Source organism: Homalodisca vitripennis, chromosome X (assembly GCF_021130785.1).
Source record: "Homalodisca vitripennis isolate AUS2020 chromosome X, UT_GWSS_2.1, whole genome shotgun sequence".
Classification (NCBI taxonomy): Eukaryota; Metazoa; Arthropoda; class Insecta; order Hemiptera; family Cicadellidae; genus Homalodisca; species Homalodisca vitripennis.
In genome coordinates, this window is record NC_060215.1 from 141,110,621 (window position 1) to 141,132,152 (window position 21,532).

General features: G+C 31.6%; 2 protein-coding genes across 3 annotated transcripts in view; one reads left to right on the plus strand and one right to left on the minus strand.

Annotated features, from left to right (window-relative positions):
* LOC124369924 (xanthine dehydrogenase-like) overlaps positions 1-21,532 on the plus strand; it is a 292,507-nt gene that overhangs the window by 64,613 nt on the left and 206,362 nt on the right. The gene's annotated exons all lie outside the window — the stretch shown is intronic.
* Positions 138-19,582, minus strand: LOC124369925 (centrin-2-like). The gene is made up of 6 exons (XM_046828120.1): positions 19,382-19,582; positions 17,500-17,580; positions 17,066-17,221; positions 10,722-10,803; positions 4,573-4,791; positions 138-261 (listed from the first exon to the last, which is right to left on the minus strand). Exons 1-5 carry the CDS (start codon positions 19,487-19,489, stop codon positions 4,676-4,678), a joined length of 543 nt encoding a protein of 180 aa, XP_046684076.1. The 5' UTR covers positions 19,490-19,582; the 3' UTR covers positions 138-261; positions 4,573-4,675.

The following is a 21,532-nucleotide window of genomic DNA, read 5'->3' on the forward strand; positions in this document are numbered from 1 at the left end:
TTAATCTACTTCATCCTCTTGTGGGCTTGTATTTCCAGCTACATCACGCTTCGGAGATTCATCCTCTTGTGGGCTTATATTTCCAGCTACATCACGCTTCGGAGATTCATCCTCTTGTGGGCTTATATTTCCAGCTACATCACGCTTCGGAGATTCATCCTCTTGTGGGCTTATATTTCCAGCTACATCACGCTTCGGAGATTCATCCTCTTGTGGGCTTATATTTCCAGCTACATCACGCTCCGGAGACTGTGTGTCTTCCTGCAATAACATAATACAGTTTCCATTATAATGCTAATGATATTATAATATTCAATATCAGCAAAATATCAAATACTTTGTGACATTTAGATAATAAATGCAATAATTGGAAGAACATATATAAGCACTGAAACACACAATAAAAAATACCATTAAAATTAATGTTGTTGCTGATGAAATCAGAGATAGAAATTGTTACGGTATCCATTGTGTACCGAAACTGAAGCTGAATTGTCGTTGTAAAAATTTCTTTATTAACTTTACGTATATTTCGTTAAAGTTACAACTATTATTTACAAGTAAAGTAGACAATCAGTTATTTGGACCTCTAAAATATCAGACTATTGCATCGGACTCCGTCATGATGCAAATTTTAACATTGTATAAAATAGGATAGTACGGGTAAGCACTAAATAATATTATTGATCGACTTATTTACAAAGTATTTGATGCGGCAAGTAAGCGTGAACCAAATTCATTGATCTATCTAATCTTTGAACAGTAACTGCACAAAAGTTAAGTAATGTACACATCCTTACGCAATTAAGAATGTATTTAAATTGAATAATAACATTATTTCCACTATAATATCTGTAAGTTTTAAGGTGTCAACTTGCTAAACACTTTTTATAGGGAGCAACAATGCTTTTCCATTAAAATTACTTTGGCAACTACCAAATCAAGATGTAGTATGGGTTATTTAATCTTTGGGTATTCTGACTTTTTATCATCTGACTTGCCACAATGGTCCCAATAACCATATAAAGTATAAGTAGTACTTTATATAACCATTTTTTGGACATGATTTTCCTCATGGTCCAAAAAATTATGACATTGTAAAACATTGACTTATTATAGTACAGAATACTGCATTTTATGACAATATTTAGATAACCTACCAATATTGCAGTGGCATAAAATCCAAGCCGTAACACCAAAAAATGCATTTCAAACTAGAGCTGAATTTTGTAATTGTTATTGAACATTATATCTTTTAAATCACGTAGCATATGAGTTGTACTTAAGAATACAAGTTCTACATGTAAGAAAGCATAAACACTCACCAACTAAAATTGATGTAATTATTTTATTTCTCAACCAGTTTTAACAAATATGGTATTGTTAGTTTTGTCATTAAATTTGCAATAAATAATTATTCAAGCACTTTGTACGTGGGAATAACAGTTTTTGGTATGTCAAAGTTTGAACTATTTTAAATTTTGCAATTTTGAAATGAAAAATGATAATAGGTATTTTTTTTATTTTGCCTTTAATAAGCTCAACATAACTGACAAGTTTCATGTTATTTGCTGCAACGGCTTCTGAGATATAATTTTTCAAATAAGAACACATATGGACAGACAGCTAAACGAAGCGAGATAGGACATATGCTCATATGAACTTTTTTGCCTTTTTTGTGTCTACCCTGTGTCTATCCTGAAGTTTTGCCAACCTCTCTCAACACCCTGTATATGTGTTTTTAGTGACCGATTAGCAAGGTGGTATACCAAAAGACTCATCCATTATTCAAGTAGCCCTAAAAATGTGCCCTACAAGATGGTCTTCACGATACAATTGTTTTTGGCAGTCAATCTATTACACTTCTATTTTGTGCTCTCTGAGAAAATTAACCCTAACATCTTCAAATCTAACTGAAACAATGGAAGTCTCTAGAAACATATGTCCTGTTTTAACTTTATCTTAATGTTAGTTTTTCAAAGTAAGATATTGTAGAAGATTAACCTAATATCAAAAATATGTCAGTTTATCCTTTTTACACGTATTTCCTTATTGAAAGAAAATACAAATTAAATGCAAATATATTATTTCTGTTACTGGCAATTATTTCCTCTTAAGAGACTGATCTACTCTGAATGTTGTGTAGGCTGTTTAGATTGTAAAGTATGCCAATTCCTTAGTGTTTAGCGACAGATACAGGCACATTAGCTCATCGAGAAAGGACTCATTGCCATCAGAAGGATTAAAAATTGAACTATTTTTCATTTGTGGTTTGGTTATTTATATTATATATGATGCACTTTTTACAAGTCGTTTTCGAACTTGATATAAATCAAAATGTATCTACGGATCTAAATGTCCAAAATCCGTCTCAAGTGGTTTTTAGTATAGTGCATAAACGTGCACAAGCTCTTAACTTGGACACATTAGGTGAATGTTTTATTAATCTGAAGAAAAGACAATTTAATTCTTTGTTTTGAGTGCCTCATTTTATAAGGCTTTGCCTGTTTAGTCTATCTTTGTTTTAACAGTACTTGGTCTGTGTAAGTTCTGAATTTCAAACAATTAGTGTTTCACTACTTAGCAATCCAATAAATTTTTTGTTTTTCCAGGATTTTCTTAGTAGTTGTTTTATTTTTTATTTAAAGCCAACTAAATTTTATATTCTGACTTTTTTCTATTTAGGTTTTATATATGGAACCACTAAAAATCTTCACTAAGTAGTCTTAAGTAATTATTCTTGTATTCACAAACTTATTGCATTTTGTGAAATATTTTAAACCCAGGTATTTGTAATTTTACTACATTAAATCAAATCACTTTATATGACTGTTAACTATAAGAGATTAACTTCATAGACAAATGCATTGAAAGCTGAGCAAAAAACAATAGAAATAAACTAATACAACTCAATAACTCTAACTTGAACTGCAAATACTGGACTGTTGTTGTTCATTTAGTCAATGATGTTATGATTCAAATGCAAGATATACTACACACATTTATTGTGGAAATAATGTGAGTCCTTATCACAACCAATCAAGAAATGACTGTGAAGACAAAACAAGTACTGAACAAGCAACAACAGATAAAGCCAATATAAGCTGAGGCACTCAGGTTAAGTTGTTGGTTTTGTTTGTGATAGTATTCTAACTTAAATGTGAGGAATAACATATTCTCTAATTAAGTGTTACTTTCTTAATACATTTCACACTTTTTTATAAGTTTCATTTAATTTTGAATTTAAATCAGATTTGTCTATAGTTGTGGAAAATGTGCACTGAGCACATATTGCATATACAGGGTGAATCGAGTAGTGTTACCGGCACTTTCTGAGCTTATTGCACTATATAAAAATAATGAAAAAAGTTCACATTAATATATACTACGCATGTTCATATAAACATAGACGCAATGTAGTAGTACCCGAGGTTAAATGATCATTTGCTGGAAGTTTGGGAAGAGGAATTTAGAGAATAATGCAGTTTTTTCTAATGGTTTTTGACACGATAAATTGAATAAAGTTTGATCCATAACCGTGTCTCTCTTGTTTTTTTAAGATGTACTATGTTAAACACAAAAAAGAGCATTCGAAAAACGATTTTGTATGTTTAACGTACAATTAATTTGCCAAATTGGTAATAAAAACAAGAAAATTTTCTGAGAAACTTGTAGAATATTTTATACTGAAGAAAATTATGTACAATAAGGCAATTACAATGAAATAATTGTTTTAAAAATCCAATTTTACTACCAACACTTTACCGAGCAAAAAATAGACATTTTGCAGTGGAATAAATGTTAATTCCACAATTTAATAACAAACTCTACTGATAAATTAAATTGAAATTAAAGTTTGAAATAAAGTAAATTTTGATATTTAAAATCTAATTGCACTACTGCTGTTCAAGATTATCCAAACAGTTACATCATATACCTACATCTTTGTCACTTAACCTTCAAACAAGGTAAATTATGATTTGGTAAGTTAGTATCACAAATCAGCTGATTAACAATGAAATGTTGTGAGAAGTGGATATTATTTGTTACCTGGTCTGTAATAGTTCCCAAGAATGCAGTGAAATACAATACAAAGAACTGGATACTTGTTTATTAGTTTTGTGCCTCAAAATCCCTCTTCCCAAACTCCCAGTAAATCATCATTTAACCTCGGGTACTAAATTGTGGGTGAAATCTTTTGTTGGCCGTTACTCAGTAACAAAGCATTTCCTGACCTCTGTTTATATGAACTTTTTTTATTAATTTTTTGGTACAATAGGCTCAAAAAGTCCTGCTAACACTACCTGAATCACCCTGTATATATTACCTATATATAGGTCATCCTTGAAGTTTACCTGTAGTTACCTGTTGTGTTTCAGACACAGTTATTTTTATATATATTTTTAAATTTAGTTTTTGAAAAGGTTGAGTCTGAAATGGTCTGAAATTAGGTGTTCTGTGCTGTATGTTATGTCCATGATTTAAATGTGAAAAAAGATTTTTATTTTGAAAAATTAAATTTCAATTCTTTGCCTCGTTTTACATTGGTTTAGGAAATATAATACGACTTACCACTCGAAGTTGTGTGACATATTTTTGCCAACACTCTGCAGCACGTTTTAAAGGATTAATCCAAATTTTTGTAGTATTATCATCATCACATGATTCATCATTATTATTCTTGGCTTCCCTTGCGCTTCTTTTTGGCCATCTTTTTGGCCATCTTTTTGGCCTTCATTTTGGCTATCATTGGAGCCACAAGGTATATAAATTCTTCATAGGATAGCGTTTCTGAAAATAGTCAAACACTGAATAAAAAAATAAAAAACTTAATATGTGAAAAACTAGCCGTTTACTCTACTGTGCACATTAATTGCATTGGATATTTTAGTAGATTCAATTTCTGCCCTCCAAATATATGTTTTCTTGTTAGTGAACAACAACACAAGGCTGAGTCCAGATGATAGGGAGGGGGATAGATTACCTAGTTTAAAATCTTGTCAAAAATCTCATAAAATAATATGTGTAAAATAAGTTTAAACCTATGGTTGTGATGCTTTTAAAAAACTAATTTTCTATAGAAACCAATTGTTTCACAAATACTTAATAAAATTGCCACAAATAATGGTAAAATTATATACTGTTATGGTGTACATTATTTAAATTTGTAATTAATTAATTATTTAGTAAGATAGAATTCTGTAAAATTTACTTAACACTTTGGATATTAACCAATTACATAGACTGTTACAGATCTATACCTTAAAGGCAAAAGGTTTAACAATATATTAGGACCAATAGCATTGAAAAAAATCAGACTTGTTAAAACCTGAAATATTTACAAATGATGAAATTTCAGTCTGCTCCAAGCAAACTTTCATGATTTGATTTTTATTAGACTTGACATCTTATGTGCAGTTCTTCATGTTCTTTGTTTTTAAATTCAGAGAAAGGATTTTTCAATTATCAAAATTTTAATTTTTGAACTTTTTTATTTATGAATATTTAAAACTACATTGCTATCACATAATTGTTCCTTCACTTTTGTATCAACAAAATTGTCCAACAAACTTAAAACAGTATAGTTTCAAAAGTATTATTTTTATCTCATCAGTTACAATGTGTCTAGATTAATTTGTACCAATTTCTCTAAGAATTGAATAAGTAAAGTACTGTATATTCATTATCACTGCAATAACAGTATTTATACTCCCTTTCAGTGCGCAGCTTTACTTAGTAGATAATATAAAATAAGCATAAATTGCCGGCATCTATATAGACTATCTATATTTTATTATTATTTCAAATATCACATTTTTGTTTCAACTAATCATTCAGTTTACGGCTTTCTCAGAGAATTAAAACTATCAATTGTTACTGACTTTTCTCACGTCTCCTAATAGCGCTATTAATTCTGAACTTTTGATAGGATTGTACAAAATGGCTTTTGTTCATATTTGTTTTGTATTGCGATATTATGAGATACAATAATGAATTAAGTATGATTTTTATTTAGTTTTACATGCTCTTTCACATGATGAAACAAAAAAGAATGATTAAATTACTGTTAAAAAATATGCTTGACTTGTGGAAATGGTAGTGGCACTAAAAGAGATCAATTAATTTGTACCGATGCCTCTAAGAATTGAATAAGTAAAGTACTCTGTATTCATCGTCACTATAGTAACATTAATCTATATTGGATATCAAGTATCCGACAGTTTATGTGTTCCACTGTAATGGGAGTACATGCAAATACTTTGTGTTTCTGTTACCTTCTCTCAAGTCTGCAACGGTTGTACCAGTTACTAAAATGTCTCTTTCCTGCACATATTTACAAGGAATTTGCTAATCATACCTTTGACTGAAGCAATGTGATTTACCAAGTACACTGAATTCACCAATGCGTAGGCCTAATCTCTAAAGCCCTCTTTAAACGTATTAACGGTCATAGACGTTACAGAAAGATTCAAAACTCTGACAAATCCTTTCCATCTAGAATTCTTCACAATATAAATTTAGGCCAATCTTGAACTGCCAAAATACATCCAGTTCCCAATACAACTGTTAATTCAGAAGTATGGTAACTGCCCACCAGTGGAGCACCAAATCTTTAAACCTTCCAACCTCAATATCAGATATAGACAAAACCATTGTGACTTCCCAGCCAGCAGACCTAATGTCAGTAACATATTTATATAACTACTCTCCTATTTTACCTTATTGTGTCCAACAATTGGTTACTACTTTTGTAACTGCAAGAATTGGGTAACAATTTAATACACCTTGTGTTGAGAACATTTATGTAGATTTCATAAAAAAAATCTGCCAATTGCAATTCCCCCATAACAGAATTTTTAGGAACTGTTATGGATTTTCTCCAATCATGACCTCCAGAATTCAAAACCACCATAATCCAAAAGTTTATATAATATATATGGATGTATGTATGAGATCTGTAAATAAAGTAATGAGACTGTTTCGTTAATACATATTATTTAAAATATATTTATATATGAACTCTATCTCCTTCAAAGTAGTTCCCTTGAGAAGCCACAAACTGCTTTATTAGGTTTTCCCACTTCTCACAGCAGTGCTGAAAGTGGACTTGAATTTGTGTACTCTAAGTACGTCAGGGGGCTTAAAGATAGGGGTGTTATGATTACCTGAAGAATAACTATTATATTTATTAATAAATTCAGACCGAACTTTATACGTAGTATATGTGCATAGCGTAGATCAATCAATCAATCAATCAAAAACATCTTTATTTCCATTATGGTACAAAAAATTTAGAAATCATAGGAGCACAATTTTACATTTATAATATAAAATTACTTTAGTAATTAACACCAAAACATAAAACTACTAACAAATTAAATACTTATATATATAGACTGCTCTAATGATTGTGGAAATGTTTCCTCACATAGGTGCATAGCACCTGTGCGTGAGAGAATGAGTCCCATTAATTCAAAAATTATTTTCTTAGGGAAATATGATGTTAAAATAATGTTGTTTAGAAAAAAATATATATATAGAAAAATAATTCATTTAATAAATATAAATACTGATAACGCTCATAGTGGTAAAGAAGAAAAATCAATATGAGGTTAAAGAAGAGACGCAATAACAAACATACTTATCAGTGATTGTAGGTAATTAAAATAAGGATAAACGACGAAATATTAGTTGATAAGAAATAAAAAACCGACAGACAAACGGACTCCTCAGTCAGGACAATGCTAGAGGCCTCTGCCCCTCCTTTCAATTAGCCTACCCCAACTAATCTTACCCCGTACCTCTATCTACCACGCTGGCCACTAACACCACACGCTCACACTCACACGCACAAACCCCACATAACACCCCCCCCCCCCCACACACACACACACACACACACACACACACACACACACAACTATTACCATGCGATCACAATTATAAAAGCACGCTCCCATCCTGTAATCCAATTTTGGACATTAAATTCTGTAATCAGATGTTATAATCCTTTCCATATAATCACGACCTACACTTTTTAACCAGTTTTTTTACTTTTATTTTATAAGTTGATAGTTTATATAAAAACATATCCTTGAGAAAAGTCCGGTAAATTTCTATAAATAATGTGAGAAACATAAAATGTATTTGTTTTTTGAAAAGGTTCTATTTAGCCTGGGTGTAAATATGGAGGATGTAAAATTTCTTGTTGCGTAATGGTGAGTTGGAAATTCGAATATACTTCTGTAATTTTTGAAAATATATACAACAACTACTCTAACAAACAGCTGTCTTATATCCAAAAACATCCATTTCGGTGAACAGCGCCTCCGATGCGTAATGCCTATTTTTTCCCAGTGCTGCTTTAAGTATTGCTTTCTGAGTTACAAACAGTGGATTTAAAATAGTTCTATAACTAGCACCCCACATTATGATCCCCCCTCTAAAAGCGATTGAACATATGCGAAAATAAGCTACTCTTATTTCTTCTAAAGTTAAAAATTCATGCAGTTGACGAAAAGCATAAATGAGTTTTTCTAAGTCTAACCATTAACATAATGAACATGAGCAGATGAATTCATTCTTTTGTCCAATATAACCCTAAATATTTATAATTATCAACCCTTTCTAAAGATCCGCAATTACAAACCAGACTTGTGGGATTACCACACGTGTGTAGTTTAATTAAATTAATTAGAGTGTCACTGCTGTCTCTCAGGGCAATAGGCATAAATTTAGACTTAGATATATTTTAAGGAAAGCAAATTTTTGATCAAACCATTTTTTTATTAGATAAAGGTCACTATGCGCTTTTTGGAAAACTTCTTCCCAATTGGACCCCTCAAAAAATAGAGCAGTATCATCTGCAAAAAGTGAAAGCTTCCCAGAAATTCTAATTTTAGAAATATTATTTATATAGATTAAAAACAGAATAGGACCTAAAGTGCTACCCTGGATTACTCCATAATTTACAGATGCCAGATTACTATTGATTCCGTTAATTGTGGTTATTTGCCTACGATTTTCGAGATAACTATCAAACCAATTAAATGAATTATTTTTTATTCCAAACTAATTTTAATTTTTGGGAGTAATTTGTATCTATCAACTGAATCAAATTGCTTTGGCTAAATCGAGGAATGCCCAATAAATATTTTTTGTTAGATTGTCCATTGCTTCGTTCTCAGACTCTTAGAGATATTTAAAAAAAGGCATCTGCGATATTTTTAGATTTTCTAAACCCGAATTGACAGTCACTTAATATATCATTCCTCTTCTAAATAAGAGACTAATTGGTCTTTTAACTACCTTCTCCAAGACTTTGGAAAAATACACTTAACATGCTAATCGGTCTGTAGTTTGACATCAGGGTACGTCATCCGCTTTAAAATAATGGAATGACTTTGGCGATCTTGAAAACATCTGGAAATTTGCCTGTTACGTATACTTAAATTAACTATGTGAAGAAGCGGAATGCAGAGGAAATGATAATTTTCAATCAAGAGGGACGCAGATATACAATCATACCCCGGAGCTGAGCCACCACGCATGCTAGTAAACGTACCCGTGAAGTTCTGTCCTCAGTGATAGTGTGATGAATTGAGAATTCTGTGTTAACCGTATAGTCATTGTCATCAACGACAGGTGGATCCGCTCGAGTCAATAGCCCGAGCTAATTGTAACCTACTTGTGCAAAATAATTATTAAATTCTTCAGCCACCTGTCGACACTGCAGTTTCACGTCAGAGTCCGAGTTCATGGTTTTATCACCTGTAAATTGTGTAATGGGGAAACTGTTTTTTTTATTCACCCTCCCAGATAATTCATTTATTATTTGCCAAAAAAGTTTCGGATTATTCTTACTACTGATAATTTTTGATCTGTAATAAGTTAAATTTTGCTGATTTAATTTGCGAATTCAATCTGTTTTCTCAATTGTATGTAGTATTCTCTTAGATTCAGATGAGTTCATTATTCAGTTTTAACCAATTAAACGTTTTAAGATAACGGTCATTCCTTTTTGGGAAAAATTTGTATCTTAATTATTTCACAAGATAAATCAAAACTGAAACTTTTGATAAAGTAGTCAAGTAATTACAAGCATTTATGCTTACTTATTTTTTAATAACTTTTTAGGTTTTGAGATGGTGGCCATTTCAAAAGTTATTAGGGGTATACAATTGAACCATCGTAGGTTTGAACCGTGAATATGTTTACAAAACATGATTTTCAGATTAATTGTAACCTAATCAAGTCCATATTTTTACAAAGAAATTGATATGGTTGTATAAGTTTTTATCTAGTAAGGTTTCAAGATTAAGAACTCTTTTAATGTTTTATAGTGTTACGATTATATTGACATGCCGACATTGAGGGTTACTGTCCCATTAGTGTTGTGCGAATCAGACATGTAAACTAATAAGCATCTTCAGTTTGACATTTCGAGATGACAACCTTATGTGAAATCTACCTTTCTTCCGACTGCGCTGGAAGGGACATTTATTCGTTTAACCTGTTCTGAGAAAACCATTAGTAGTTGCCAAATATCTGTTGTGACTTATTATAAAGAAGGTGTGTAATGGTGTCCTTACTATTTAGACACAGTTGTGATTGTTCGCTATCTAGTTCCCTAATCTTAGACACAAGTGGCAGACAAATATTGCTCAGTTTTTTATCATCCTATCTTACTATTAAATGCAATATAAATTAAATAAAAATACCTGATTCTTCATCCTCAGTCTCGCTTAGCATTTTTTCAATATCTCCTTTTTCAGTCCTAATACCAAGTGCATTTAGTGCCCACTGAAACAAAAAAAGCAGATAAAACTGGTGGATTAATTTAATCTTTTGGTTTGTTATTAAAAGATTCTTGTTTTCATTAACCTTATGACAAACTAAACACCAAAAGCTGAAGCTGAATTGTTTTGTTTCTTATATTTATAATTTTAAAATATTGGGAGTAATTTGTTTCAACGGCTAGATGTCAAAAATAATACATACATTATACTGAAACATTATAAATTGGATATTAGCCATTAGGCATCCTTAATTGCTATAAATAACATGATTACAATAGGCATAGTCATATTAATTTAAAATAAACAATTAATACTAATTCACAGACAATTAGAATCGAAAGTTTACAACACATGTTGTTTATATTAAAAATACGAAATATAATTTTCACGTTTATTGAATGTTCAAATTTATTTATAGTATAAAATGCTTTTTTCTTCCATTTAACAATAACTATTTTAAAACGTTTTAGGGACACAATTTTTTACTCTGAAAGTAACAGTTTTACCAAGGTAATAAAAGCTATTTTGTGTTTAGGCTAAGCGGAAAAAGTTATTTTCTATATCTTTATTTCGCCTTATGCCACAATTATGTACGTGATTTCTCAAATTCAGATAAGTGCTCTTTTAAATATATTAAACATTGTAAGATAAAGAGGCTTGGCAGTGTTAACATTTGTAAGTTAACAAAATGGAGGCATGTAGGTCTCAAGAGCTACTCAATCCAAGGATTCATCTGACTGCTTTCTTTTGACATATAAAAATGTATTTTGATCCTAGTGGGTTTTCCCAGAGAGAAACTCCATAAACAAGATGTAAAGGGATAAAAGAAAGTTATGCATCGGTTACTAGATCTATAGTAGTATATAATTTTAAGTTCTTTTTTAACAAAAAAATATAGCAGAATACATAAAATTGTGTGATATAATATTGTCAAGTAACAATCGACTAAAATGTAATAAATAATTGAGCTTCATTGACCTGCTGCCTCACTACCCTACTCCAGGACATCTCTAACATTGTAAAAAGCCCTATCAATAAGGAATTCATGAACAGTTTTCTTAAATGAGTTGAACATTTGGTTGATATGATTTGGAAGGGAATTCAAACATTTTTTCTAAAATCAAAAATTGAATTTTTGGAAACAGTGACAGTTGAATTGGTCTCTGGCAATGTTTTTTTACTACGTGTAAGATATGTATAATTCATTGAAATAAAAAACATATTCTGATTTATAAATATAATAATAGTGGTGTCATATATTAATTGGCTGCGTAGTGTGAAAATCCTTCCTAATAGAAACCGCTCTTTTCTACAGCTGTCTAGTGGTTGTAAATGTATCGCAACGCTATCTTTTGTAGTGAGAAAATCCTGTTAAAGTCTATGGTACTATAGAAACTTCAAATATTAAGCTGTATCTCAGCTTTGACTCATATAGGTCACGGTATCTCATCCAGAGTGTTTCCTCAGAAGCAACTCTTAATTTGAGATCATAGGCATATTCTTTTGGAAAATCTTTGAAAAAGATATGATATGAAAGATTTTATGTATAGGCTTGCTCATGAAACTCCTTGTCTTCGTTTTATAGATACTTAAGTAACGATTGTTATAACGTAATCAAATATTCAATTTGATTTGATCATAGTTTAGAAGATAATATTGGAATGACCATTAAAGTTATAATGGTGAAACATAATACTGATATCATCTGCGTAAAGTGATACCTTTGTTCTGTTTGCATCATGCCCATTAGTGAGAATTACCTTGGTAAGTTATTAATATAAAGCAGACAAAAGAGAGGGCCCAAGATGGATCCTCAGGTAACTCAATTTTAATTATATAAAAATCTGAAAAATTGTTATATACAATCCAAACAATATTTTGGATATTATCAAGGCCAAGACAATCGGACGGAAATAATTTATATCTTATTTGTGATTCTCTTTTGATATAGTGTATAACTTTGGCAATTTTAAAATCAGTAGGAAAAACATTCGTAACTAAAACAAAATATATCAGTACAGATGAAAGCTCCGTTGAAAATGATTTAAGAACAACTGATGAGAAATGAAAAATGTCCCTGGGTTTGCTATTACTAAATGATGAAGCTTGTAGTGTTTCTTATTCCTAAGTTTTGTGAAATAATAATTATTGACTGATGAACGGTATCGTGAAATTTGAAGATAATTTATGGTTTTCAGATATTTTAATTAACCCTTTCCATCCCAGCGTCCGGTTTTCCGGACGTTCGAAAAACATCGCAAAAATCCCCGCGTCCGGTTTTCCGGACGTTCGAAAAACATCGCAAAAATCCCGGCGTCCGGTTTTCCGGACGTTAAGAAAAAAAAATTTTTTTTAATGTTTATTAACTCGGAATATTTATATAAATTATATATATAAATGTTCGCAATAACATATACCGTTATAAAAACATCGATTTATTACGCTATAATGTTTTATTATTGACAACTTATTTACTTCTTTCTCTTAGTGTTGTGTCATCAACTGTGTTGAATTTTATCAGCTGTATTTGTTGGGTTTCATTCCAGCTTGTTGTTGAGAGGGGTAATAACAGAAGTATTACAAGTAAACCAAAAATGATAAGGGAGTACAATGACTTTATGGGAGGGATTGATGGAAATGATCAGATGCTATATCATTATTTCAATGAAAGAAAAACCATCAAATTTTGGAAGAAACTTACATTTAATAATTTCTAGAATGCTCTTAAATTTATATACATTGTACAAAAACAACACAGATAATCCTGTAAGTAGGCTTCAATACATATCAAACTTGGTTGGTGAATTGACAGTTAAATAGGCACATGGGAGAGGAGTAGGCCTAGGTACTCATCAAAATGAAGCCAGTAATGCAAACAACGGTGGTACAAAATCATTTTTTGAAAAAATACCAGAAAATAAAGAAAAAAACTGCTGTGTGTGCAGTGCAAAAAGTACAAGAACTGGAAGGAAAAGAAACAAGTTTACTTTTATTTTGTGTTAACTGCAAAAAGGGCCTGCACACTAAATGTTATCCTTTCCATAGATGTTTGTAAACAAAAACAAAAATTTTATTGACTCGGATGGTAATTTTTAGTTTTTATTTTGTTAGGATTAGGAGTTTTTTTTTTAGTTAAAAATATGAAATAATTCATTGTTTGCCTATTGACATTCAATATATTTGGTTAGAACTATATGTTATGTAGAAGTGGAACATGATATGCCATATTGTTGTTATAACTGGGGAAAACTCCGAACTACAGTGATTAAAAAAAAATCCAGAACTTTTTTATTTCTCAACATATCAGTGTGAAGTATGGATTTTTTTGAAGACTGTTAAATGTGGTTTTGTAAAGTGTTATCAATCTTGGTTAAATAATTTTTTTATGCCCATCCACAACGCAACAAAGTAAAAAAATCCTCAAAATATTTTTTAGTAAGTACATATTATTAAAAAAAAGTTATTGTAAATATTTGCATGTCGTTTTATATTTTATTTTATAGTATATATAACATATTTAGGAAGCTAATAACACTTAAACTACTAAAATTGCTTCATAAATAAATTTTTTTATGGGTTTTCTAGTAAAATACGACAAAATGAACTAAAAGAGCCTGGGATTTTTGGGTATGTCATTAGTAAAAATACTTAGGATTTTTGGAACAAATTAAAAAAAAGTGTCTGGGATGGAAAGGGTTAAGAATGTCTCTCTGCTGCATCAATAATTGAGATATTTCAAACAGATGCTATAGCTCGCAGATTTACAGATACTTAGCTACTAGTATTTCACATGTCAGAGTATTCAACAGTGTTGGTGGGTTCCGGGTATCTCTCAGTTTAAGGATGTCACATTTAGGTGAAAACGACTTTTCATTAGTTCTATTAACTGCACATGGATGGATGTAAGTACTGTCAATATGATAAGAGGGAATACAAAACAGAAAACAAGTTATTGTTAGAATTAGCGGTCACAGTGTTATAGAGTATTAATTATGCTATTATCATCAGCCATTGTTAATGGCTGTCATTTGCCTGGTACTATGGCACACAGCAAAATGGAATCAAAATTGAATATTTCCATTTTTGTTTACATCTACACAGCTGGTCTATACGGAGTTAGATTGAGATCGTACAGACATCTTAAGCCTCTGCACCGTAAGGCATTAATTGTGGTCAAGTTGTTAGTTTGTGTCTATGTGGCAGGTGTGTTATGATTGAAATGCAATCATATTGTAGCAGTGACTTATTATATTTTTACCTTTATCATTTCAATCATTTTGCATTATGATTTTTCAGTTTTGAAAATTACTTTTCAACATTATGGTATAAACAAGGAGATACCCTAAGGAAACCGGAATAGTTTTTAAAAGCTGTGTATTTAAACTCTTTTGACAAAAGGAAGTTGTTCAATCAAGATTTATTTGTTCGAATCAACAAATTGTAAATTTTAGAGTTTATTACATATTGGCCTTGAACTGTTATCCTAAGGCATTTGAAAATAGGCCTACAATGCTCCAGATGGTCTGACAATATAATAATGTGCAGCGCCTTCTTTTGGAGAATAAGTATCCAGCTACATGCTGACAAATGGCCCTAGAGCAGAAAACCATAGACTAGATTGGTTTGAAAAAGTGTGTAGTACACCCTTATCGAGTACCGCTCTGGTACCATGTGTCTCAGTTTTCTCAGCAAGAAGGTAATCCTGGAGAGTTTTGTGCAAACTTAGTCTATGTGACAATTCCAATTTAACTTCAGGTCCAGCTAGAAACCGAGTAGTTTACAGCCTCATTACTGTCCTCTACGACATCTCCATTTTTAGAGTATGGAATAACAGTTGTCTTTTCTTCATTTAATTGTAATTAGTTTGTGGTGAACCACTTCTCGGCATCTATTAACAAGTCTTCGGCTTCCTGAAGTACTGAGTGTATTAAATTTGCTCTGGACAGAAGCTTAGTGTCTTCTGTAAACAGCACCGCCCTGCCTTCCAGTCCTAAGTCATTCATCAGTCTTAAGTCATTCACCAGAATTAAGAAGAGCAAAGATTGTGACACCCCATGCATGACTTCCCTACATCCTGAAGAAGCCCCACCAAGCGATGCCCTCTTTTGTCTATTTTCGAGATAGCGGGAAAAGGTTTTGTAAATTATTCCTTTGATCCTATAGAATTTTAGCTTGCTAAGTATAATTTTATGCGGCACACAATCGAATGCTAGGCTCTGGTCACAGAGCAAAAGCGCCATGGAGTCACCAGCCTTAAAAGCTTCCAGTATCCTTGATGTTACGGATCATAAGGCAGTGATTGTGGAGTGTCCAGTCCTGAAGCAATGCTAAGCAGATTGTTGATTGTTGCTAAGCAAATTGTTGGACTAAAAAAAATCAACCAGCTTTTTTATCATTACTGACTCCAAGACCTTAATCACTACTGGCAGACTGAAATAGGCCTGTAATTCACCAGTTCCTCAGGATTTTCCTTCTTGTAGATGGGGACCATGTGGGCAATTTTCAAAGCATCCGAAAAAATACCTTGACTAAGCCACTTGTTTTTTACTGTTGATAGGGGGGTTGCTTCTACATTTATCACCGCTTTAAAAAAAACAAAAAGGAACACCATATCCGGACTTCTAGAGTTCTTTAGACTTTTTACTATTTTTATAATATCTAGTGGCAGCACCTTTATAACCAGTAGTCTAATATAGGTCCAGGCCTATTCGCAATATACAGAGGATTGAAGTCCATCTCCAGAAGGTTTTTCACTCTTCAATAGCCTCTATGTAGAAATAGTTTATGCTATCTGGACTTTCTGAGTAGGAAGCATATAGCTTCTTAGGCCTAAGGGTGGAGATGTTGAAAGCCTTCTTAGCTTCTGTTACTTCCAGTCTGTACTGTTTATGCTTTACAACATATGCATAGTACTCATCATGGTCTTTTGGTGAGACTGCTGATTTGAAGCGATAATTCAGAAGAACTACTAAATTTTTAAGCCTGCCATATACTTGCATAAGTCTGATTTCTGGATTTTTCTGTAAGGTTTTAAGGGGAAAAGTATGTCAAAATTACAAAAAGCCTATATCACTCAACGTAACAGTATAAAAAACAATAGCATATTTTATGCTACCGAACATTATCTTTTTTTACAGTTTGTATAAATACTAAGCATATTTTGCTCCAATATGCATTGCCTTCACATATAGGAAACACTTATGTTAAGGTCAAAGGTGAGCCTCTTAGGTGATACGAGTTGTACTGAAAACATTATTTTTTCTTACCTTCAAATACTTAGTTTCTAATTTTCCAATTTTGTTTACATCAAAACAATCAAATACTCGTTCAATTTTTGTTCTTTGTCTTTGTGTTATCTCATTTATGGATGCAGAAGTTTTTTTTATTGCTCCTGTCACATTAGGACTTGTTAACGCAGATGCCTGAAACATGAAGCAAGCATTGATTAACACGTTAAACGAGCTACTATTACAATTTCAACTGAAATAAATGATCTTTTCTTTAAAAGTTTGTCTCTAAAATTAACCAATGTCAACCTCAAAAAATTGCATTTAAAAGACATATTGAAAATTATTGACACCAAGCATATTTTGCTCCAGTAAAACAATTGCCTTCACATACCTATAGCAAATACCAGGATGGTCATAGCTCAGCCTCTTAGATAATACGAATTACACTGAAATAAATTGTCTTTTCTTACCTCCAAGTGATTTGTATCATCTCTTAGATTTGTTTCTGTTTGTATTTTTCTTGATGTGTCACTTCTTGTTGACGAAGATGTCTGAAAAATGATGCAAGTGTGGTGACGTCACAGAAGATTTTTTAACACTCTAATTTTTGTTATACTAATTGTTACTTATTGCTTTGAAAGACATTTATTTAGATATGTAAGAATCTCAAAATGACTGATTAAAAAAAATTCTATACAAATTATTGATATTTATTAATATTTAAGAATGTAAATACATAGGTACTATGCAATCAATCAAATTTTTTATTTTGTTCAATCAATCAATCAAAATGTTCTATTGTCATAAACATATGTACATGCATGACAAGCGTCAGTTAATATGAAGTCCGTTTCAAAAATATCACAACTTTTTAATCACCGCAGATTATGCATATTCGTTTTTTATGGCATTATGTAGGTACACGTGTCTGACATATGCCAACAAGTTCAGCCATTTTTAATGTTCTGTTAATTGTTGACAGCTGATTTGCTTGCACATATGATGGCTTGTCTTTGATTTGTGCCTATTCGAAGAAATGGATCAAAGAATCTGTATCAAATTTTGTGTTAAAAACAACATTCTGTGCGTGGACACATTCCGAATGTTGACTGTAGCTTATGGAGAAGCTACTGTGGGCCGAAGCAACGTTTATAGGTGTTACTAAACGTTCTCAGAGGACCAACATGATGTGAACGACAAACAGCGTGGCGGACACCCGAGGACATCAAGAACAGACGAAATGAAGAAAATAGTGTTGGCCAATAGTCGAATCACCATTAGAGATGTTGCAGAGGACCTGAACATATCGATTGACTTGTGCCATTAGATTTTTCCAAACAATTTAGCATGAGACTGATTACCGCAAATTTCGTACTAAAACTGCTCAATTTCGACCAAAAACAGCAGCATATCACTATCGCTAATGAGCTGTTGTCCGCAATGACCTAAATTTGCCCCAGAGGGTCATAACCAATAACGAAATATGGGTTTATGGTTATGGCGTAGAAACCAAAGCTAAATCAGAGCCAAGACTGAAAAAAACCTGTCAAGTTTGGTCGATTGGGAAAGTTTTGCTTACAATCTTTTTCGATTGCAGGGGTGTGGTGCATCATGAGTTCTTGCCACAGGGTAGAACTGTCAATAAGAAATATTACCTGCAAGTTGTGCACAATTTGCGTGAAGCAATCCACCAGAAACACTTGGAGTTGTGGAAGAAAAAAATTACTTTTGCACCATGATAACACCCCTGCTCACACAACGTTACTTGTGCACGGATCTTTGGCCAAAACAAATAAACTAATGATGCCGCATCCACTCTATTTGCCAGATATGGTGCCCTGTGACTTGTCTTGTTCCTGAAACTAAAGAGGTCCATGGACGCTGAAGAGGACGACGCTACACTACAATTGATGAGATAAAGACTGCATTGAAGGAAGAGTCGAACAAGATCACAAAAAATGACTTTTTGAAGTGCTACGAAGATTAGAAGAAACATTGGCACAAAGTCAAAATCTCTTTATTTACATAGTCTTCAAGACTAGTAGTGACGTTAACGTGATATAATACATCGAAATATCTTCAAGACTATGTAAATAAAGAGATTTTGACTTTGCCTTTGACGCAAGTAAACAAAAGTAATCTAAAATTGTAATAAGCCTTTATCACTCAGCTTTACAGTATAAAAAACAATAGCATATTTTATGCTACTCATCATTATCTTCGTTTACATTTGGTATAGGCACCAAGCATATTTTGCTCCAGTAAAAGCCTTCACGTGTAGCAAATACGTGTAGTCAATGTCCAAGATCAGCTTCTTAGGTAATATGAGTGACACTTAAATAAATTTCTTACCTCCAAATGTTGATTTTCGGTATTTTTATTAAATTCTTTATTAAAACGTTCACATATGTTTTGAATAATAGCTTTTTGTTCTTCTGTTATCTCTTTGAATACATCCATTCTAGTTTTAATATTTCTGTTTTCTTCTTTATTAAATTTCTTTTTTAATGTCTGCTCTTTTTTATTTTAGTAAATTATAAACTTGTATCAACGCAGATACCTGAAAAATGAAGGAAGCATTAATAAACACGTTTAGGTTAATAAACATGTTTATTTAGATATATAAGTATCCCAGAATGATCTTAGCCTTACAAAATTTTACCTAAATTATTGATTTTTATCAATATTTTAAAATACTTCAAAATAAAAGATATCACCTGTTCAAGTCAGCTTAATTGAATTTTCCCCAATGTATTTATTTCCATAATAAAAAATAGGCAGAACCCCAATCAAATTACACCAGTCCTATATAAAAAAGAATTAGAACAGCAGCAATATAACAACAATAAAATAAAACAATATGTTTCCACTTTGCATATTTTTATGTTTTATAAATTCTTTCCTGTCACTTAACTTATAAATCTGACAAACCAATAACAAATGATAACAACAACATGAACCGCAAATAAAACTTAACATCATTAAATAATATTAAGAACAAGAATTATAATCAAACATGGAATCTGTTATGGTAATAAAGCTAAATCTCGTCAACATATTTTTTTTTATAATAACTGAAATTATTTAAAAAATTGCACATCAATATCTAGACAAAAAATTATAAATCCTTATCATAGAATTAAAAGGGGATGAATTAAGAGATCTTGTCCAAAAAAAAATTACCTGAAACAACTTACATTATCTTTTAAAAATAGTGGTACATATACATTTGTTTTTTTATGGCAAAAAGAATCATACCTTTCCCCCCTTAATATTTTAGCATCAGAAGCAAAATAATAAGTGCAATTTCTTATCTAATGATGACAAAGTAAGTTCATTATATTCATTAGACTTGTAGGTTTGCCTAGTTTTTCTGTTTTAAGCTTTTTTACTATCAGGCATAGCAAAGCTTAACTATTGAAGTTCGATCACAGCTTCTGAAAATAACTGTATCTTAACGGTTGAATGCCCAATTTAACAAAATAATTTATTAATATAACTTAAGTTTAATAATAATACAGTTTAACTGATAAAATGTTAACTAGAATGTTATCCATTTAAAACCCAACTGAAACAATAAATAATGTGACATCGACACCTATGCTTTCTACATCAACTTCATCCCATAGAGGAAAAGACTTTTGTGATAAGTTTTGTTGATAGATCAGAAGATTGCTGAATTGGTGTGTGTGTGCTGTGTTCTGTATTATTTTCACATATATATTGACCTAGTGTAGTGACTGTAATGTAACGTTTTTCCTAGTGTGACTTACAGTACATGTAGTGTTACATGGACCAACAAAAAACTTTCTTCTGAACAGCAAACAAATACAGAGAATGTTAAAAATCTTTCACCTGACATACTAAGTAAAACAGAAACTGCTGTTTTATCCAAAGGGTTAATATTTTTCGTGAATCTGCATTTCCTGACTGGAATCTGTTGGCTGTTATCTGAGGAGCAGGATGACCAATTTCGATGCGAGGCCAGTCTCTTGGTAAACAAATTTCCTCAACAAAACTCAATCTTAACAAGGGGAAACTGAGGGCTGCATCGATCCTTGTGAAAGATGATTAATTCTAAATCTCACCATCAGACAAACTAAACGCTACTGTTTTACTAGTCACAGTAATGTACAAAGAGAAAATTATGGAATCTCTTAAAGGCATATATACTTTCCTAAATAAAGATCATAATGTTGCATATCAGCGCAAAATATCCAAAACCTTTTAAAAACATAAAGAACATTTTTTCAAACAAATTTCGATCAAATTAACTTCTCGTCATTCCAAAGTCTCACACATGTATGGCTCTTCCAAAAATCTGGCATCCCTCTCCGGCCAATAATTAATTTTTATGTAAACAAGTAAAAATTTTTGATGTATACTTTGGTTTTTTTAAGATAGAAACACAATATCATTTAATGGTGGGAATCCAATTAATTTGGTTCACAATTTTATTTTGAACAAAACTGCAAATTTTGATTTGATTTGATTCTAAAATAA